This window comes from Ambystoma mexicanum, chromosome 5p (assembly GCF_040938575.1).
Source record: "Ambystoma mexicanum isolate Mex_15411 chromosome 5p, UKY_AmexF1_1, whole genome shotgun sequence".
In the NCBI taxonomy this organism is placed as follows: Eukaryota; Metazoa; Chordata; class Amphibia; order Caudata; family Ambystomatidae; genus Ambystoma; species Ambystoma mexicanum.
The window spans coordinates 403,580,903-403,601,100 of NC_090930.1; the positions used below are offsets into that span (position 1 = coordinate 403,580,903).

The 20,198-nt window shown below is 48.5% G+C and overlaps 1 protein-coding gene across 3 annotated transcripts in view; it reads left to right on the forward strand.

Moving 5' to 3' along the window:
* The window catches only part of ARHGEF6 (Rac/Cdc42 guanine nucleotide exchange factor 6), a 3,277,165-nt gene that overhangs the window by 317,877 nt on the left and 2,939,090 nt on the right, over nucleotides 1-20,198 (forward strand). For all 3 annotated transcript variants that reach the window (XM_069612789.1, XM_069612790.1, XM_069612791.1), the window contains one exon: nucleotides 19,365-19,449. In XM_069612789.1, the coding sequence (XP_069468890.1) occupies nucleotides 19,365-19,449 (85 nt within the window). The remainder of the gene's footprint in view (nucleotides 1-19,364; nucleotides 19,450-20,198) is intronic.

Genomic DNA, 20,198 nt, shown 5'->3' on the forward strand with positions numbered 1-20,198 from the left:
AACTGTCAAAAAATGATCGCAATCGTATTCACGGTAACGGGTCTAGTTTCATAACACCGGTCCATTCAAACACAGGGTACTTACCTTGAGTCATACTGAACAAAGTGAATTGGTTAGTTGTAGTATATTTCATGTGTGGTTTTGAATTTAATAGAAGTGTTGTGTTTATAACAAATGGTTTAAAAATAAATGTACTTATATTTTTCTACCTGAAACCTTGAGTCAGTGTTTGCTTGAGTCACAGTAATTGTGGTCCCTTTGTGTAATCTCTCCTACTGTTCATATACTCTTTAGATAAGCCTGGCTGCTCCGCTACTGCTACCACTTTAACATAGTAGTACAGGCTTGTACCAAAGGTAAAACTTGTATTGCCACCTGTGGTCTTAATTGTGTGTAGTGGTCCCTAAGGGCACTGCACAGGATTCTGCCTAACACTGTCCTAGGCAGGTCTCAGCTGCAAGTAGGGCAGTAGCTTGAGCAGACCAGACTCTCTTGGTTTTTCCTGTAAGAAATAGAAGTGTTAAATGCTCCAATCACCACATAGGATATATGCACAGTTATTCACAACCTTCCAGGTGGAAAGTGCACAGGGCCTGACGAACTCTGCGCAGACTTCCACATAGCGTATGCTGCATCCCTTGCGCCACACATCCCTAAGGTCTACCAACATGCCTTCAACTGTGGGACGCTGCCGAAAACCATGAGAGAGGCTGATCTCGCTTCTGAACACTGACAAAAAAATCCTTGTTAAGATTTTGGCAAATGGGCTAGCCCCTTATGTCGAAGCGTATGCTTGCTGACCAGTCGGTTTATTCCAGGTAAGTCCACATCCTATAACCTCTGGCAAATAGTTGGCTTGATCCACTCCCTGGACCGAAAAGTGACAAGCTAGAAGTTTCATGAAACATTGGCTAGGTGGGTTTGGGGTATTCTAGATTTCACATTGGTTTTATATTTCTTTGTGTGGTCCATTGCGCTTCTTAAATTGTGTTTGATTTATTGCGAAATGTTTAATGAAAACATTTGGACTAAAACAAAAAATATACCTGGACCAAGAAAGAAGTGATTGAGACACTATAAGATTTCAGTGTCTCTTTGTGACAGTTAAAACCACACAGGGATATGGCCCTGACCCAGATTAAAGGACTGGGTACTATGGTCTTAAAGAGCCAAGATAGGGAAACCTGTTTTGTTTTGGGATCAAAACTCTGCCCCTCTATTTAGAAAACCCCACTCACGAGAATAAAACCATGAAGCACCCAAACTGGTATTGTTTGTTGGCAGTTCTGTCATTAGAGTTGGCTGGGTCTCTAGCAAGCAGAGCGGTCTGTGACTGGTAATGTAGAACTCTCAAATGTCCCCAAGTCATGCGAGTATAGGTCATCTAGTTCTTTTATTAACACATTTTATTGTGATTTTAGAACATAAAATAAACAAATCAAATCAGCACCACAATTGAGATAATTTGAGAAATTCCAGGTGTAAAAAGGAAAGGAAAGGGGTGGGGGAGTAAAGAATAGGCTAAAGCATAATCACGGACAAGTCGAAACCCACAATCCACCTCTCAGCAAACGCCATTACCCAGCCTCCTCCCACTTGTGCCATATTTTCTATAATTTAGCCAGGCTTCCCCATGCATTATAAATCCTTCTTTCGTAGGACATACAAACGTCTAAATCCAATACCTGGGCACATCCGGCTTACACACAACATAGCTATGTTCCTCTTAGCTGGGATGGCAGCAGTAGATATAAAAAAAAAGCGGCCGTAGGAGTGAGCCCCCCAGATTCCCAGCAACAAGATCTTCGGTTCAACAGGCACCGGCTCCCCCACCACCATTGTCAACTTTTCCAGAACCCTTTCCCAAAAGCGATGCATCATCGGACATTCCCAAAGAGTATGGAAAAAAGTGCCCTCTGCTCTGTCGCATCTCAGGCACCGCATATGGGCCGCCCGCCCACATTTAAAGAGGAGCGTACTTGAGTTATACGTTCTATGTAATATTTTGAGTTGAATCAAGTGAAATCAGGAGGAAATTTCCACCTCCCTAAGGGACATCGGGGCCTAAATCCAGTCTTCAGTGTCCATGACACCCACCTCCCACCTATGCTGTAGTCCAGTCATGTCTCGTGACGAAAAGGAGGATATGCACTGATACATGGTCGACGTGACTTTCCTGTTTATTTGCTGTGCCATGAAATTGGCTTCCAGGGGTTAACGGGCAGGGACGGCCTGCGCATGCGGAAGCTGGGCGTGGAGTGCATGGGTAAAGTGTCCGAAAGCCCATAGGTGTGTTTTAAGTCGGGGAAGGAGACAACACCCCCCTCGTTCATTACATGTTGTAGCGTGAGAATACCACAACGGGTCCAAGCCCTGAACACTTCACCATAGAGGCTGGGCAAGTGTCCGTTTCCCACCCAGCTATTACCCTGATTTGCAGCCCCCCCAAAACCTAACCACTTGACAAGTAACCCCTGGTATAGCCAGGTTGCTACCACCCCCATACAACACCCGGAGTGGTGACTTTCCCCATCCAAGCCTGCTCCGCCTTAATGTGCGGTAGGTGCAGGTTCCTGTGTAACCAATGGTTGACCACTGCCACTTGAGAGGCCCAATACTGGTGCACTATATTTGGTAGCCCTATGCCCCACTCCCATAATGAGCATTGCAATGTAGACAAAGCAATCCTAGGCTGCTTCCCACTCCACAGCAGGTCCCTGAGTGCAGAGTCCCTTCTAGTGAACTCCGCCTGGGGCACTAGAAGGGGGGTGTTTTGAAGGACATATAGGTACCTATGTAACATGAGCATCTTGAACAGAGCCACCTTCCCTAACAGTGTTATTGGGAGGGTTTGCCAGTGTCTTTCATCCTGTAGAAATCGTTCAGTCACGGGGTATAAGTTGATAGAAAGTCGAGTGGGTCCAGGCCTTTGTGAATGCCTAAGTATTTGAAACCCAACAGTGAGACCTGATAAGGGCAATCGGGAGGAACTGCCAAGTCGCCTCCCTTCACCGGGAACCGGATGGATTTGTGCCAATTGACCCTGAGCCCTGTGACCGCCTGCCATCTGAGACATGCCATTACCAGGGGACTAGTGTGAGAAACCTGAAGGTGTCGCACCCGCTTGTCCCCGGGGATCTGTCATCCAGGTGGCCAGGATATGGCCATCGCTATTGGATCCAGTTCCTGGGGGTGGACCAGTGCGGGAGGATCACCTGGATGGGGTGGTCTTCGGGGAGTGTAAGTCAGACACCGAAGGGTGAGATGCGGTATCCCCTTCCTTATAACACCCTTTCCCAATCCAACCAGGTAGGGTACCTGGAAACTCAAACCCCTCCCCCCGCCCCTTTACAACACGAGCACTTTCTGACGGGCAGGTCATTATGAGCAACAACAGACTTACACCAGAGCGTTATACCGGACATGTCTCAACACAAGGGTCAGGCAGAACGAGGCAATTACTGATAATTAAACACACTTGACTTCCATCACACTTCCACACGGATAAAAGGAGGAGCACGAAAGCACACTCTGAGCAAGGCCAAATGCACGAGGAAGCAGCTATTCTGAGACGGCAGTTTGAACCGAGGAGAAAGGCGGCGAGATCGGAGAGGACGACAAGGAGGGAATTACCCTTGCACTTTTCAACCCAGAACTGCGACTTTCAAGAAGCCCCAAGGAAAAGAAACATAAGACCGGGAATTGCAGCTGACAAAAGTTGTAGTGTGTGTGTGTGAACGGTACATAGGGCCCTCCCGCACTGATAGCCAGGGCGGGGAGAAGCGATTGCCACTGTGGTACCGTCCTTGATTCCAACGGCAAAGAAACTCCGAGTTCAGCACAGCCGGTGAGTTGGAGAAACTGATAGCAGACCCACTGTGTTGTGCTCAAGTTTTCAAGCGGCACCATTGTATGAAGAAAAAGAACTTGAATACAATTTACTTTTTGTGAAACTGAAATGGGTACCAGATACAGAGTGGTCCTGCGCCATGTGAGTGCTCTCTCGAAGGTCTCTGTTTTGTGCCCCCCCTTTTGGAGCGGGGAAGAATTGTTGAACTGTAAAATCGAAGAGGTCCTACAGCGGGTTGCATTGAATCCCGTGCACACTTGAAAGTCTTTGATTGTCTGTAAATGTCATGATGCATACCCCCGGGTATCCAGACCACGTCCATCAGCCCCGGGAGCAGGCATCATGTTGCCTTGAGAAAACCCAGCAACCCCTGCTAGGGGCTGTCTGGGTTCAGTTCTGGTGCCTACGGCGCCAGGCTCATATGGGACATCAGTCCTGGCGCCAAAAGCGCCAGGCTCATAGGTGCACACTTACCTGATGCAGACCATGCTGCAAGAAGATCCAAGCCCATATGAGGCCTGGAAGGGACTACTTTACCATAGGGACTATTTTGTTACTCGGGTGTGGTCGGGAAGGAATACCTACCTGGGACTACTTTGTAGGCTATTTAAACCACGCCCGAAGAGCAGCAACGCTTCGCGTTATTCTGCATCCAGCAGCGTAACGTTCACGGTGCCAGCAGCAGCATCCAACCTTCTGCCACGCCCGCCTCAAACCTGGAGCACCCAGAAAGAAGGAAAGAAACAAAGGTTAGAACAAGAGTATTACCTGATTTCTTACCTGATTCCGGATTCATCGCATCTTCAAACCAGAGGAAAGACTTTGTTTTAAATGCGTCGCATTGCCAGCAGCAGTGCCACGCCATACTCACCGTTCCACGCAGCATCTCTTTGATCCGGCTGTCTCCATCTTTACATCGCCGAATCCCGGCACCTAAGGGGGACAAGAAACAACAAGGTGAGCAGAGAGAACATACAGAGACAATCTCTTTAGCCGTCATATGCTTACCTGATTTTACCGCCGAAGGTATAATTCATCAGCACGCCACATCTTCTTATGTCGCTCCTGTAAGATAAGGAGAAAGCAGCAAGTTTAACCCTTGGCATTATTTACCGGACAGTGTTGGGTAACAGACTTTTACTGGAGCGCTTTCAGCTGTCAATCTTCTTATTGGGTCAAAGCTGCAAGATAAAAGAGGAATTGGACAGGAGTGAATTACAGACATTTTGAACTCTTACGAACTATATACTTACGGATCTTCGCCAGGACCTTTTGGAGTCAGGATTCGTCTACAACTCTTCCAATATCTTCAGGCCAGTGAAGTAACTGGTCATCAACGCGCCACTGTGTGCTTCGCAGGATGGAGGGCTCATCCTTCAAGAATATAAGGTGAGATTGCTGAGAGTGATTAGTGGGGAGAACAGTGGGGGTGCTATCACTTGAATCCACAAGTGGCTAAATCCATCCCTCCACTTGTAGGAGAATATTTCTACGGGTCAAGCAGACAAGATTAGGAGGGCAGATCCAGTCAGTCATCGCTGCACTACGCATCACGTGGGTGGAGGCCGCAGCAGTCCGGGTCCGACCGACGCCCCTGTGGGAGCCAGGTGAGCATAACAGTAAACTGAAGTTGGTCTGAGCCCAGCCAAGGGGGACTAATTGTAGAGAAGTTGGTCTGAACCCAGAAGAGGGGGACTAATTGCAAAGAAAGGGTCTGAGCCCGGAAGAGGGGGATCCTGGGTGAAAAACACCTCAGGAGATTGTTGTGGCAAATGTGAACCCGACTGAGGGATGCATACAAATTGTAGTTGGTCTGAAACCGACTGAGAGAAACTAACGGTCAAAGAAGGATCGGATCCCCGCTGAAGGGGATCCTGGGTGAAGGCACTTTTCTTTATTGTTTATGGAACATCAGGTCTGCTGAGGAAAGTCTTTTCACTGAAGAGACTTGGGCACAGAAGGCCCTGATGTTGATGAGCGGAACTGTGAACTCATGCCGGAGAAGCCCAGGAGTGTGCTGTGCTCAACTGCCCCGCCTTTTCCCATGCTAAAAATGTGGGGAAGGGAGGCCCCGGCCTTAACATCCTGACTTGTGAACACTTCTTTCTTTTTGGGAACATTACCCCACACTATTTTGGAGCATAGCAGTAAGGATTGGCAATAGTTTTTATTTTATTATAGGCCCTTTTTATTTGACCAGACTCTACTAGGACCGTATGGTTATTATTATTTGATAGTTGTAGCTTGCTCTCATCGTAGATTTAGGGTTAGATAGGTGTTTTTCACACCCCTGATAGGAGTTCAATATACACCCTTGAACTGTGATCACTTGTGTCTGTCTTACTTTTATACCATGCCTTCCTTACACAATCCCTCGAATTACCCAAAAATATTAGCAGGTCACCCACGTAGAGTGAGACCCGGTCCTCGTATCCCGTGGGCCAGCAGAACCCCCCACGCCGGATCCGTGCAGAGCTGTATGGCCAGGGGTTCAACAGCAATTGTAAACAAGAGGGGGGAGAGCAGGCAGTCCTGCTGGATCCCCCTCTCCAAAGGGAAGGTCTGCAATGTTACCCCCTTTACCCTAACACCAGTCACAGGAATTGAGTATAAAAGCTTGACCCAGCGAATTAACTTCTCCCCGTAACCCATCCTTGCCAACAACTCCCACAAGTGTTCCCACAATACGGAGTCAAATGCTTTTTCGAAATCTATGGCAAGAAGTGCCAGGCGTTCCAAAAGAACGGTCCATTGCCAGGTCTAGGCGCCTGCGATTCATACGAGTGGATTTATCAGGCAGGAAGCCACACTGATCTGGGTGTATCAGTGTCTTAATCAACCGCAACACACTGATGGCGAGCACCTTAGCCAGTACCTTGGCCTCCCCATTCATAAGAGATATAAGAGATATAGGACGATAGGTGGAACACCTATGGGGTGGTTTGTCCTTTTTCGGAATGACCACTATAGTGGCTTGAGGCCGATCCTGCGACAGGGTGCCCACCTCTCTGCTGACCAGAAACAAATTGAGCAAGTGTGGGATCGACCGGTTGCCCAGCCGTTTCCACACTTCCACCGGGAATCCTTTGGGGCCGGGGCTTTCCCAGATTGAAGTTGAGAGATGGCCTCCATAATCTCCTCCTCCATAATCTCTGCCTCTAGGCCTAACAACTGTTTCTCAGAGAGGTGAGGGAACACAACGCCCCGGAAAGGAACGTTTTCACTATGTTGTCTCGCACAGTGGAGCGATACAATCGTAATATTGAGCAAAGCGTTCTGCTATTTCACAGTCCTCCGTATGGACTTCCTCAGTCTCATCCAGTATTTCTCTAACGTGTCTGCTCCCCTCGTCGCGCCGCTCCAGCCAGGCCAGCATCGTTTATACTCAACCTATCCCCCCGTGAGTTTGCCTGGCTGTAAGAACACACTTGACAGGATCTGGGTTTAAATAAAAGTAGTCTTTGACTAGAAAAAATGGAGGAAAATAAATATCAGGATAACTCTCCTTAAAGGTAGTCCAAATACAGCTTTGATCTGGGGCTCCTCCGAGGGTAAGGACAGAACCTGGTTTTAGTCCTCAAAAGCCCAACGCAGTTCTGAAGCTCCTCCTTCGCCCTTGTGTCTGTGCTGAAACAGAAGGGAGAATAACTTGTTAGTCCTTCCTTCCTGTCTGGTTTATATAGGGGCTGGAGACTCCTAGACCAATCATGATCCTCCATACTGTGGAGCTTTGATAAGCCCCCCAGACCCAGCCCCCTTCTTTCCAGAACAAAGGGCGCCATAATGGAGAATGCACTGTGGCGGCATGTAAACTACTATTGGAAGTTCCATGCACCGGAGTCCGAGGTGAGTAAAACCCAGCATCCTCTGCTTACTTTGTTGTTTAAACACAGTGTCCTCTTTGGTGTACGACATCCCCAACCCTGATGGCCGCGGCTCGCTTGCCACTGAAAACACGGCATTCTCTGCTCACTGCATCGTCGCTTGCTGTGTGGACTGGCCTGAGTGTGTCATTTCCCCACCAGGCATTTTCTGCAGCGTTTTCGACCTCCCGCTTTGTGTTAGGGTTGGAGCCGTTATCTTTGGGCAGGAGTCCTTTGGGCTGAAGAAGGGGCTTACACCCCCCCCCCTCGAGGAATCGAGCCGGTTGGGCCGATCCAGACTTCTTGATAAATAATCTGGCACCACTTGAAATGCTGCTGGTTTATGGACAGTCTTGAAACAAAAGGCTTGTAGAGTAAGAGACCATCTCAAAACTCGATGGTTGGAGTCTTTGTGTATCGCCAACCATTGTAGGGGCGCGTGATCGGTAAAAACCGTGAAGGGCCTACCCAATAGGTAGTACCTGAGGGTTTCAATGGCCCACTTTATGGCTAGACACTCTTTCTCCAGGGTTGAATATGCCATCTCGGAAGAGTTTGCGGCTTATAAACGCCACTGGATATAGATCTTTGTCCGTACCTTGTCACAAGACCGCACCTAAACCTGTTCCAGAGGCGTCTGTTTGTACAAAGAAAGGTTTCTCAAAATCAGGGCACTGTAGTACCGGCAGGGCTGCAATGTGGTCTTTGAGAGTCTGGAATGCCGCTAGGGCAAGGTTGACTTGTAAGATATCCCCTTTGTAAGAAGACTTAAGGGCTTCGGTGAGTGGGCTGGCAATACTGGAAAACAGGTATAAATCGCCTGTAAGACCCTACGAAGCCTAAGAATGCCTGTATCTGTTTTTTGTTACTGGGCATGGGCAACCGTATGATTGCCTCCACTTTGTCCAATTGTGGTTTAATTACCTCCCCCCTCCTTGGGAGTGGGGGTGGGAGGGGTGTAAGTCCCTTCTTCAGCCCAAAGGACTCCTGCCCTATTCACAGAAGGCCAGACACATCAGCACGTATACTTTTCATGTATGTTGTATTATATAACCAAATGCAACATATGTAACAACAGTATGATGTCTTGTAGTATTCATAATGTGTCAACATTCGCTACCATGCCTATACCATGTAACTAAGTTATTGCAAGTAACAGCGCCTCAATGCCCCTGGGCTGCTTGCGCGCTATATAAATATAAATAAATAAATAAATGCAATATAACCCAGATATCTAGTCTCTTTTGCAGCTAGTATGGTTTTCTTCGGGTTGATGTGTAGGCCGGCTTTCCCAAGGTCTGCAACCACTTGTTGTAGGTGGTTTAAGTGTTCTTTCCATGATCGGCTGAATACAACAATGTCATCCAGATAGGCTGAACTAGAAAGGAACGTGAGGGGCTAAAACTTTGTTCATTAAGGCCTGGAAAGTTGCTGGTGCTCCATGTAAGCCAAAGGGTATCACGGTGAATTGGTACAACCCGGATGGTGTTGAGAATGCAGTCTTCAGCTTATCCTCTTTCCATAGAGGTATCTGCCAATATCCTTTGGTTATATCGATGGTGCTTATGTATTGAGCTGTATCCAGTCGTTCTAATAGCTCATCAATCCTTGGCATTGGTATGCTTGATATGTAGAGATTTCATTTAACTTTCTATAGTCCATACAGAACCTGGTGGAGCCTTCTGGTTTCGGTACTAGTACGATGGGTGATGACCAATGACTAGTCGATGGCTCTATAACACCCAGACGTAGCATCTCTTCCACCTCTTTTTGAATAGCCTCTCTTTTGGATTCCGGTAATCGGTATGGTCGTACCCTTACCGGCTGAGTCGGGTCAGTGTTAATTTCGTGTTCCACAAGTGTTGTCCTTTCGGGAAAAAAGGAAAATACATGTCTCAACGAGTGGAGATGACGCTCCAGTTCTTTTTTTTTCTTCCTTGTTGCTGAGCTGTGTACCCCACTGGACAGCACTGATATCTGAATCTGAACAGTTCACCTGTAAGTGACTTATACCTGGTGTATCTGTTGTGGCCTCCTTCCATTCCTGCAACAGGTTGATATTGTAGTTCTGAACCTTTTCTTTTCTATCTGGTTGTTCTACCAGATAATTCACTTGGCCTAATATGGCTGTGATCTTATAGGGCCCTCGCCATTGGGCCAACATTTTGTTTTGGGACGTGGGCAACAAAACAAGTACCTTGTCACCCACATGGAATGTCCGGACTCTAGTGTTGTTTTTGTAATATTTCTCCTGAGAGGATTGAGCTCTCCCCAGGTTTTCTCGCACAATTTCCCGCAAGTTGGTAAGATTCGGTCTTACATCTATTACATAGTCCGTGAGATGGGTCTCTTCCTCTTGTTCTTCCCACTCGTTTTTGGCTATCTCCAGAATGGTTTTAGGCCAGTGTCCGAATAATAACTCAAAAGGAGACGACCCTGTGGAGGACTGTGGTGTGTCCCTCAATACCATCACATCAGTACCCAGGGTAACACTCAGTCCCAGTCTTTGCCCGTGGGCGCGGTGACCCTCTTCAGAATCATTTTGATTGTTTTGTTATATCTCTCCACTAGCCCCTCGGTCTGAGGGTGATAAATGGAAGTATGTATTTTCTTAATGCGTATGATATGATATGATATGATCTGATATGATATGGTATTTGTAACGCGCCTATACACAAGTGTTTCGAGGCGCGACGAGGCAGGGAGGGGGGGACAAAGGGAAGACGGACAACGATCTTACTAGGCCAGGTGTCATTCAGATTGTGCAAGTGCATCGGAAGAGGGGAAGGGAGAGGGGAAAGTGCAGTACAGGGGTAGTAGAATAACAAGATGAATAATAAAAGGCCAGCTGGTGGCAAGTGCAAGGTAGGTGCAGACAAGTGCTGGGAAGGGGGCTGAAGGGATACAGAGACAGTCCTGCAGTGCAGGGGTTGCCAGGGAGGCAGTGCAGGGGGAGAGTGGCTGGGCCAGGGACTGAGATCGGTGAGAGTGGCCCAGTTGCAGATTCAGTGCAGTTTCAGTCAGGAATTTAGCAGGGGAGAGGGGGAGAGAAAGCGGAAGCAAAGAGGAAGGTTTTGAGGTGCTTCCGGAACCGGAGATGGTTCTCATCAAGTTTCAGGGAGGCAGGAAGGCTGTTCCAGAGGGAGGCCCCTGCCGCGGAGAGAGATCTACCCCCAATTTGTTGCTTGGAGAAGCGGCTGACCCTGAGGGAGTTGGAGGCGGATGAGCGAAGAGCTCGAGGGGGAAGATATTTAGGAACAGAGAGTTGAAGGTATTTTGGCCCCAGGCCCCAGAAGGCCTTGTGGACAATGCAGATGGTTTTGAACTTAATCCTCGCAGCCACTGGGAGCCAGTGCAGAGATTTCAGTCCTGGAGAGATACAGTTCCTGGGCTTGAGGCCAAGGACAAGTCTTGCAGTCCTGTTCTGGACGAGTTGCAGAGGGCGGAGAGTAGAGGCAGGCAGATTTAGATAGAGGCTGTTACAGTAGTCCAGCTTAGAGAGAACCAGGGCTCTTGAGACAGTGAGCCTCTAGGGGAAGGAGAGGAAAGGAAGAATACCTCTGAGGAGGTGCAGCTGGTAGTGTGACTTCTTAGAGACGTCAGATATGTGAGGAGAGAAGGAGAGTGTGGAGTCGAAGATGACCCTGAGGTTTCTTGCCTTGCATGTAGGAGCAGGAAGAGGGCCAAGAGAGGCCGGCCAGAGAGCTGCAGGGAAGGAGGGAGTGGGTGTGCCGATGAGAAGAATCTGTCTTACTGGCATTAAGGCAGAGGTCATTGGCGGCACACCATTCCAGGATAGCAGACAGACCGAGTCAGAGATGAGGGAAGGAGAGGAGAAGGCCGAGGGTAGCCTGAAAATGAGCTGGGTATCATCCGCATAGCACTGAAAGTTGGGGCAGAGAGCGACGATGCGATGGGCAAGGAGTGCCAGATATTGGTCGAACAGCCAGGCAGAGAGGTTAGATCCCTGGGGGACACCACAGGTAGAGAAAAAGATGTTAGAGAGGAAGGACCCCAGTTGGACCTGTGAGGATCAATTGGAGAGGAAAGAAGTCAGCCACGCCAGAGCCTGACCAGTGATACCCAGGTTATCACGGAGACGGTTGAGCAGGATGGCATGGTTGACAGTATCAAAGGCAGAAGAGAGATCAAGCACGATAAGAACACACAGAGTGTTAGAGTCAAGGTTGGAGAGCAGGTCTTCACGGATGTTCAGGAGAGCAGTTTCCGTGCTTCTGGCAGCTCTGAAGCCAGACTGACGGTCATGAAGACAACCAACAGATTCAGCATGGAGATTAAGCTGGGAGATGGCCAGTTTCTCCAGGAGCTTGCCCAGGAAGGGAGTGATGGAGATTGGGCGATAGCCGGGCAGGAGGGGTCGGAAGAGGGTGCACAAGGGAGTGCTTAAGGGAGTATGGGTAGACTCCAGAGGCGAAGGAGTGATTGCAGAAGTCAGCCAGGGCAGGAGCCAGGGAGTCGATGTGGTCCTTGATAGTTTTAGAGGAACAGGGGTGAACCTGTTTCGACGAGACTTTCATAGATCAGACTTGTCTGGAAACCTTGTCAGCAGAGAAAAGGGGAAAGGCAGAGAAGGAGGGAGGAGGGGTGGCTGCAGAAGGGCCAGAGGAAGAGCAGGGAATAGAGGGTGGGTGGTGATAGGAGGAGAGTGAGGACAGGATGTCCTGAGTTTTTGAAAATTAAGTGAGAAGCCAGTGCCTTGCAGAGGGCCTGGGAGGGGACAGGAGAGGTAGAGACTGCGGCAGGGTTGGCCAGTTCCTTGCAGATTTTAAAGAGTTCAGCCGAGTTGTTAGATGCCGCAGAGATGCGGACTTGGATAAGGGCTCTCTTCTTGGTGAGAACGGAGAGCCGGTATTGCATTTGGAGCAGGCGGCAGACCAGTTTGTCAGAGGATGAACATGAAGCACGCCATTTCCTCTCTGCCACCCTGCACTTGCGTTTTAGGGTGACGAGATCTGAGTCAAACCAGGAGTTACATTTGGCTTTGGGCTTCAGACGGATTCTCATGACCGGGGCAAGGATATCAAGAGTATCAGATATAGCAGAGTGGAGAGGGCTGTATCAGGGTGAGAGTCAGCCGAAGGGGGAGGAGGGGGTGTGAAAAGGTGGTGGCGAAAGCCTCAACTGATGCGCGTTTCATGGGTCGGATGACCGAGAAGGAGGGTGGCAGTGATGAAGGTGGCTTGGCCTGAGGGGTAGGGAGGGTGTAGTTGTTGGCACACTTTTTTCATCACCCCTGAAACAAAACACCTTCCCTGGTCAGTCACGATCTCTGTTGGTAACCCTACCCGTGAAAAAAACAGAACCAGTTGGTTACATACTTGCGTGGAACTTATACCACTCATGGGAAAAGCTTACGGGTATCTTGTGGCATAGTCGACTAAGACCAGTATATACTGGTGCCCGTGGTTGCTGGGCTCTAGTGGTCCCACAAGGTCCATACCGATCCTAGAAAAAGGTTCTTTTGTAAGCGGCATAGGCTGTATGGGGTTTGTCAGGACTGGTCTTCTGACAAACTGGGTATTCTTCACAGTACTTGGCCACTTCCCTATATATACCTGGCCAAAAAAAACATTTTAAGAGTTTGTCTTGAGTTTTATCCTTGCCGAGATGACCACCTACTACATCATGTGCCAATCTTAACACTGTGGGTCTGAAGCTCACTGGGACCAGTAATTGTTCTGTTTCCCTTTTTTGTGGGTCTACTGTTATGCAGTAAATAAGGCCCTTCCTTGCTTTGAACCACGGGTATCCAGTTCCTAACCCAGGGCTGGGTATCGCTTGTTCCCTTGCAATTCTCAATGTTGGATCTGTCAACAGTTTTTTCCGGAAGGTTTTCTTCCGGTCTTCCAGTAACCAATCTCTTAGCCTTACATACCAATTGGTTTCAGCCCATTTTCTCTTGGATTCCCTCGCCTCTCTCCTGGTTCTGTGGATCAATCTCGGAGTTGTAATAAGGGGCGTTTTTGAGCCAATCTGTATCGTTCACACATTCCTGAAATGACGGTAGCTCAGTTTCCACTAACACCGGTGCAGGCAAGTGTGGCATTATGGCAACCCTCATTCTGGAAAGAACCCCATTGACCTCTAAGTCTACCTCCTTTGTCGGGTATGATTTTGTATCCCCGTGCATGCACTTTATCGGTATCATAGGTTCCCCAGCCATTCTATCCCCACTTAATTCTGGTCTTATGGCTGACTGTTCGCTTCCGGTGTCGAGAAGCCCTTGACGTGGTGTTCCATCCACTCTGACTTCCACTAGATAAGGCTCCCTTCTTCGTCGGAACTCTCTTGGTTGAGCCCACCCGATCTCCATTGGCTCTACTTTCGGTTTCTTGGGACAAAATCGGGCAATATGCCCCCACTTCCCAGAATCAAAACATTGTGGCTATCGGTTGATGGCTGGCCAACCGGATCCCCTTGCCTCGGGTCGCAGGGGTTTGGTTTCTCCGGTGCTTGTTCCTAGTGGTTCCATCTTTGGTGAGTCCGTAGGGGCTATAGCTTCCTGAAAGGCAGAAGCTATGTCAATGGCTTCAGCCAACGTAGATGGGCGGTGTTGGCGAACCCATCTTTGCATGGCTGCTGGGAAGGCTTCTACAAACTGTTTGATTTTGTCCATAATTTCTTGCACTGATCCCGAGGCAGGTTTTAGCCATTTGTCGCTGAGATCGTGGATTCTATAATATAGTTGTCTTGGCGTCTCACCATTACGTAGTCCGGTTTCTCTTAGCCTTGCCCTGTAGGCCTCTTCGTCGACACCATCCTTTCCAGGATGCTTTTCTTAATGTCTGCATAGGTCGAGTCACCTGCTGGATTGGCAGCCTGGTAAGCCCCTTGCATGGGACCCGTCAACAAGGGAGTAATGAAGTGTCCCCACTTTTCCACCGGCCATTGGGAATTCCTGGCTACTCTTTCGAAATTCGTGAAGAAATATCCCAGATCTTCTCCTTGTTGGTATTTCTGTAGCACATTGGTTGGGGCTATACTTGTAGCCCTTGAAGCTGCCATGGCCTCGATGACTTGATTTAAGGCATCTTGGTTGGCTGCTTGTAGCTGTAAGGCCTGTTGTAGCGCCTGTCTGTCTGCGCTTGATGGCTCTGGACCTGCATAAGTTGTCGTTGTTGACCGTCGGTTAGGGCCTTGATAATAGCCTCCATGGCATGTTCCAGGATCCCACCGCTGCCACCAAAATGTGTAAGAACACACTGGACAGGATTTGGGTTTAAATAAAAGTAGTCTTTATTGACTAGAAAAAACTTAGGAAAATAAATATTAGGATAACTCTCCTTAAAGGTAGTCCAAATACAGCTTTGGTCTGGGGCTCCTCCGAGGGTAAGGGGAGAACCTGGTTTTAGTCCTCATAAGCCCAACGCAGTTCTGAAGCTCCTTCTTCGCCCTTGTGGCTGTTCTGAAACAGAAGGGAGAGTAACTTGCTAGTTCTTCCTCTTTGCTCTCTGGTTCATATAGTGGCTGGAGACTCCTAGACCAATCATGATCCTCCATACTGGGGAGCTTTGATAAGCCCCCCCAAGCCCGCCCCCTTCTTCCCAGAACTAAGGGTGCCATAATGGAAAATGCACTGCGGCCTCGTGTAAACTGCTATTGGAAGTTCCATGCACCGGAGTTCAAGTGATTAAAACCCAGCGTCCTCTATGTTTACTTTGTTGTTAAACAGTGTCCTGTTTGGTGTACGACAGCCCCAACCCCGACTGCCGCGGCTCGCTTGCCACTGAAAACACAGCATTCTCTGCTCACTGCATCGTTGCTCTGTGTGGACTGGCCTGCGTGTGTCATTTCCCCCCCAGGCATCTTCTGCAGCGTTTTCGACCTCCCGCTTGGTGTTAGGGTTGGAGCCGTTATCTTTGGGCAGGAGTTCGGGCGGGTGTCCTTCGGGCTGAAGAAGGGGCTTACACTGGCGTTATTCATTTTGATATTCTGCAGTGTTTCTGTAGCCACCACAAGTAACCTATGGGTGGCGATGGGGTCCGTTTGGAGAAAATCTTCTTTCAGGTGCTCGGCAGTAATACCTGTCGCGACTGGGCTTTTCGTTTAGCTGAGACCAGGGATATCATCTCTCCCCTTAGCACTGCCTTATAACGCTCTCAAAGCGTTGTTGGTCTATCCACTGAACCGGTGTTAAGAGAAAGGCTTTCTTCAGTTTGGGACGTGATCCCATCTATGATTTTCGAGAAGCCAAGGTAGTAGGTGTTGAAGCGTCATCCCGTCTGGCACCTTAGTTTCCCACTGTCCTGTTCTATAAGGAGCGTGGAGTGGTCTGAGATACCTCTCGCCAGGAACCTGGACAACTTGATCAAATGTGCCTTCAGTTGGGGAAGGAAAAAGTAGTCTATTCTAGACATGGAGGTGTGCGCCCCGAGTGGAAGCAGTAACCCCTGGCCTGTCTGTTGACTGTCCTCCAGACTTCACAAAAGTCAAGCGCAGTCGCAATAATATGCAATTTAGTGGGCATAGCGGGATCCCTGCCCCGAAGGTGTGTACGGTCAATGGTCTGGTCCATGATATCATTAAAATTGCCTCCCATGATCCACAGCTCAGGGTGATGGGAGAGCATCATACCCTGGATGGCGTTCAGGAGGTCCATGGATAGCGGGGTTGGGAGGGGAGCATAGACAGCCAGGATACCAACAGTGGTCCTCCACAACTCCCCTACTAGCAGGATAAATTTACCCCAGGTGTCTGTTTGGGTAACTGTTTGTGAACAAGCACCAACACCCCTCTGGGGCCCCGAAAGAAGCCAGCGTGTGTTGCGGTTTGATAGTACGCCTAAAGAAAATGCAGACCGAGCCTGCCAAGTGCGTTGCAAGGAGAAGAGCTGCATCCAGGGAGTATCTATTAAGAAATTGGAGAACTAAGGCTCGTTCAATCCGAGAGCAGAAGCCGTTCACGTTCCAGGACATCAGCTTAAGCTTCCTGCTCATGTCATCGGTCCCTGTCACATCAGCGAAGTAGAGATATGCTTGGAGGGACCCCCACGCCCCAACTACACACGGCCGAGTCATTACATCAAGGTGTGTGCTGTTGAAACATTTCAACCCCCAGCATCCCAACCACCCCCTCCCCATACTTCTCCCCAACTCAAAGTACTCAATAGTCACCACCTGAACCATAAGAAAAGTAATACAATCTCCCCAAAATTCTACCAACCAGAACCGCAGAGAGGAAAAATAATTGGCGAGAAGAAGGAAAAAAGAGCCAAAGAACAGTCAGGTGTTGTGTGCTCCATCACGGCCTATGTGACCATGTCTCTTCCAAGCCGATGGGCTACAGCCGTGAGCTGCTCCCCTCCCGTTCCCGGGGGGAATGATGCTCTGTGGGTCAAAGAGTCTGTCAGCATCCCACGATGATTGCGGGGCATCTGCCAGGGAGAGGGCCACAGCTTGCGGGGAGCTTGGCACATCTACCATAGCTCCCCCTCGCCCGCACCCCCCAGAGTCTCTCTGCAAGTGAGTCTGCCCATGCAGCCTGGGGATCTGATAAGATTCAGCATGTCTCTACTGTCTGAGTTGCCATAGCCATCTAACTTCAAGGTGACTGAGTAAAGCCTGCTGTGTACAACTTGAAGCAATGTTGTCATGAGGACTGAGCCCTGCACTTAAACATCCAGTGTAAGCCCCAGTGAGAAGAGGAGTAGTTGTCCCCCCCCCCCCACCCTCCACTTGCAACATCCCCATCCAAGCTTGTCTGTTCCGTGCAGCAATTTTTGCAGAGAAGGTGAGACTGGTGCTCTGGTGGTGTCTGGTTGGAATGAACAGTTAGGGCTAATCCGTGTTTGCGGAACACTGCACCTGCAAATAGAAGCCTTGCTGCTGCAGCAGTTTGACAAGAACTGCTGCATGCGGGAGCGCTGCAGTGAAGTTTGAATGGAAGACTATGAAACTCCCGAGAAAACCTGGAGAAGGAAAGCATAGACTGTGGTCAAGGTGGTGAGCAAGTGATAACCCTGTAGTAAATGAACTGAACTCTGCTGCTGATTTTCTGGGTTCGACTGCAGAAGCGTGGGCAGTGGAATGCCGCCAAAAACAGCAGTCCCCTCATTTGGATGATTTCTTTTTTACCTATGCAGAGTAAGGAGGTAGGGTGCAACCAGCAAATGGACAATTTGGCATTTTTGGAGTTGGCTCCTAGTGAGAGGTTGCTTATGGATTCTGAGGGGCCTTCATTCTTAAGTGGATGACATTTAGCCTAAAATAGCACAGGTAAAATCCAGTTCAGGGAGCCTAGCTGGGAGTGTAATAAAGACTCTGGCTACAGTGTCCCAGGTGGAAGGCAAGTTGTCAGTGATGGAAGGGGTGATTGTGATAATGGACTGTCTTTGGGACTCCTCCAATGATTTTGAAAACTGTTCAATCCAGAACATTGTTGAGGCAGACTACCATATTGAGCAGCTAGAAGATTAACTGAGAGAATCGAAAATAAAGATCCTGGTCTTCTCGGCTCAGACTGGTGGAACGTTCTGGCCACATTTATCTGAGACTTCACAAGGAAGGAGGTTTGCCATGTCCTCTCAGCTCCCATTGTGAATAAGTTCTTATAGGGTTGTGTAACACGAGGCAGGGGCAGAGGGGACAATTGTGGTGAATCAGAGTGGTGTTCACTGACTCTAGAGTCAGGGAGAACTTGTTGGCGGCTACTGCGAAGAACAAGGAGATAAGTTTGAAGGCTGTTGAATTTTGCTCTTACCTGAACTGTTTAAAGGGAACTGGCCCAAAGATGAGAGCTTCTGGAGATTAGAAGTGAATTGATTAAAAAGGGCTTGGTTGCATCTGTTTCTACCCAACTAGATTGAGGATGGATAAAGGAGGCACATATTTTATGTTAACTGAAGTGAGGGTAGCTTGCGCTTTTCTGCAGGCCTGGCTGACAACGGCAGGGTTCTATAGGGCAGTGTGGTGGGGTTTGGACAATGAGTCATCTAATAAGGATGGAATCTATATTTTTGTGATTTTGTTTTTTGAAGAACCGATTAACAGACGATCCATCTCTCTCCCCTCCATGGAACCCTCATATACATGGGCACATGATGGTTCTTTTGAGCAATGAGTTGTACGTGTTAGGTTTGCCTCTGTCTCTTGAAAACATTGGAAACTGTATTTGTTGAGTTTGGCAGGATTCGCTGTTTGAGGCACTCTGTATTGTTTCTTTTTCCGTCCATGGGATTTATCTGCTAGTTTGCCTGTGTTAACCTGATAAACATAATTTAAATAATAGATTGCATTACCATGTTCAGTATAGCTTTGCCTGTATCTTAATTTACAACTCAAATAATCTTCTAAACTCAAGCCCTTATGCTTTTCTGTCATATTATACTTTTCAACAGAAACTGTGTTGAACAGTACTACATACAGCCATTCAGGGGTTTTACTAATAGGGATATTTTGCCCTTGAAGCATCAAAACTGGTTACATTTTGAGGTGGGGAGGGGAAACTGGACTCCCACCCCCCCTTAGGATGGCAAAAATACTTACTTCACCCCAGTATGGTGCAGCAGAACCATGTTGCATCAAGTACAGCAGCGCACAAATATTATGTCATGAGTAGAAACAACTTTGTAGTATAACTCAAATGTAGTGAAATTCTTTGTGTTGAACTGACATTTGATTTGTTTTTCTCAGACGTTTGATGCAAATGATCTGTATATAGGAGCAAACTTCACCAGAGTACTTGATACCCTATCAGCTGTAAGGAAGACCACGGAAGGTAAGACATTTTCACTTTGGGCTGCCCTCTGGATTGCATGTAGTAGGAGGTGCATTATATTAGTGTTGTATTTTTACAATGGAAATATGTTTTTTTTATATTCCATATTGAATGGGGAATGAGACAACATTCATTGAATGGTAATCATGCTATTTAATTTAATTAAACTTGACAAACTCCACGTCTTTGAAAATAACTAGACTTTGCAGCCTTTTTTAAGGCAATGTGATATGATATGGCATTTATAAAGCGCCTATACACAAATGTTTCAATGCGTGTCGCGGCAAGGGGGGAGGGAACAGAGGGAAGACAGAGACAACGATCCTACTAGGCCTGTCATTCAGATCGTGCAAGGGACAGGGTAAAAGTGTGGGGTGGCAGGGAGGTGGGGCCAGTGCAGTACATGGGATAAATATAATAAATAAAAAGATTAAGGGAAGAACGGCCAGCTGGTGACAAGTGCAAGGGTAAGTGCAGACATCCGATGTCAAGTGCTGGTGGGGTACTGTAAGGAATACAGAAAACAGTCCCCAAGTGCAGGGTTTCCAGGGAGGCAGTGCAGGTGTGCAACAGGCGGGGGAGGAGACCTGGGCCCGAGATCAGAGGGTGGCCAGGTAACCAGTGCAGTATCAGCCAGGAGTTCAGCAGGGCAGGGCAGGGGAGGGGAGAACGCGGAAGCAAAGAGAAAGGTTTTGAGGTGCTCTCCTCAAGGTTCAGGGAGGCAGGGAGGCTGTTCCAGGGGGAGGCCC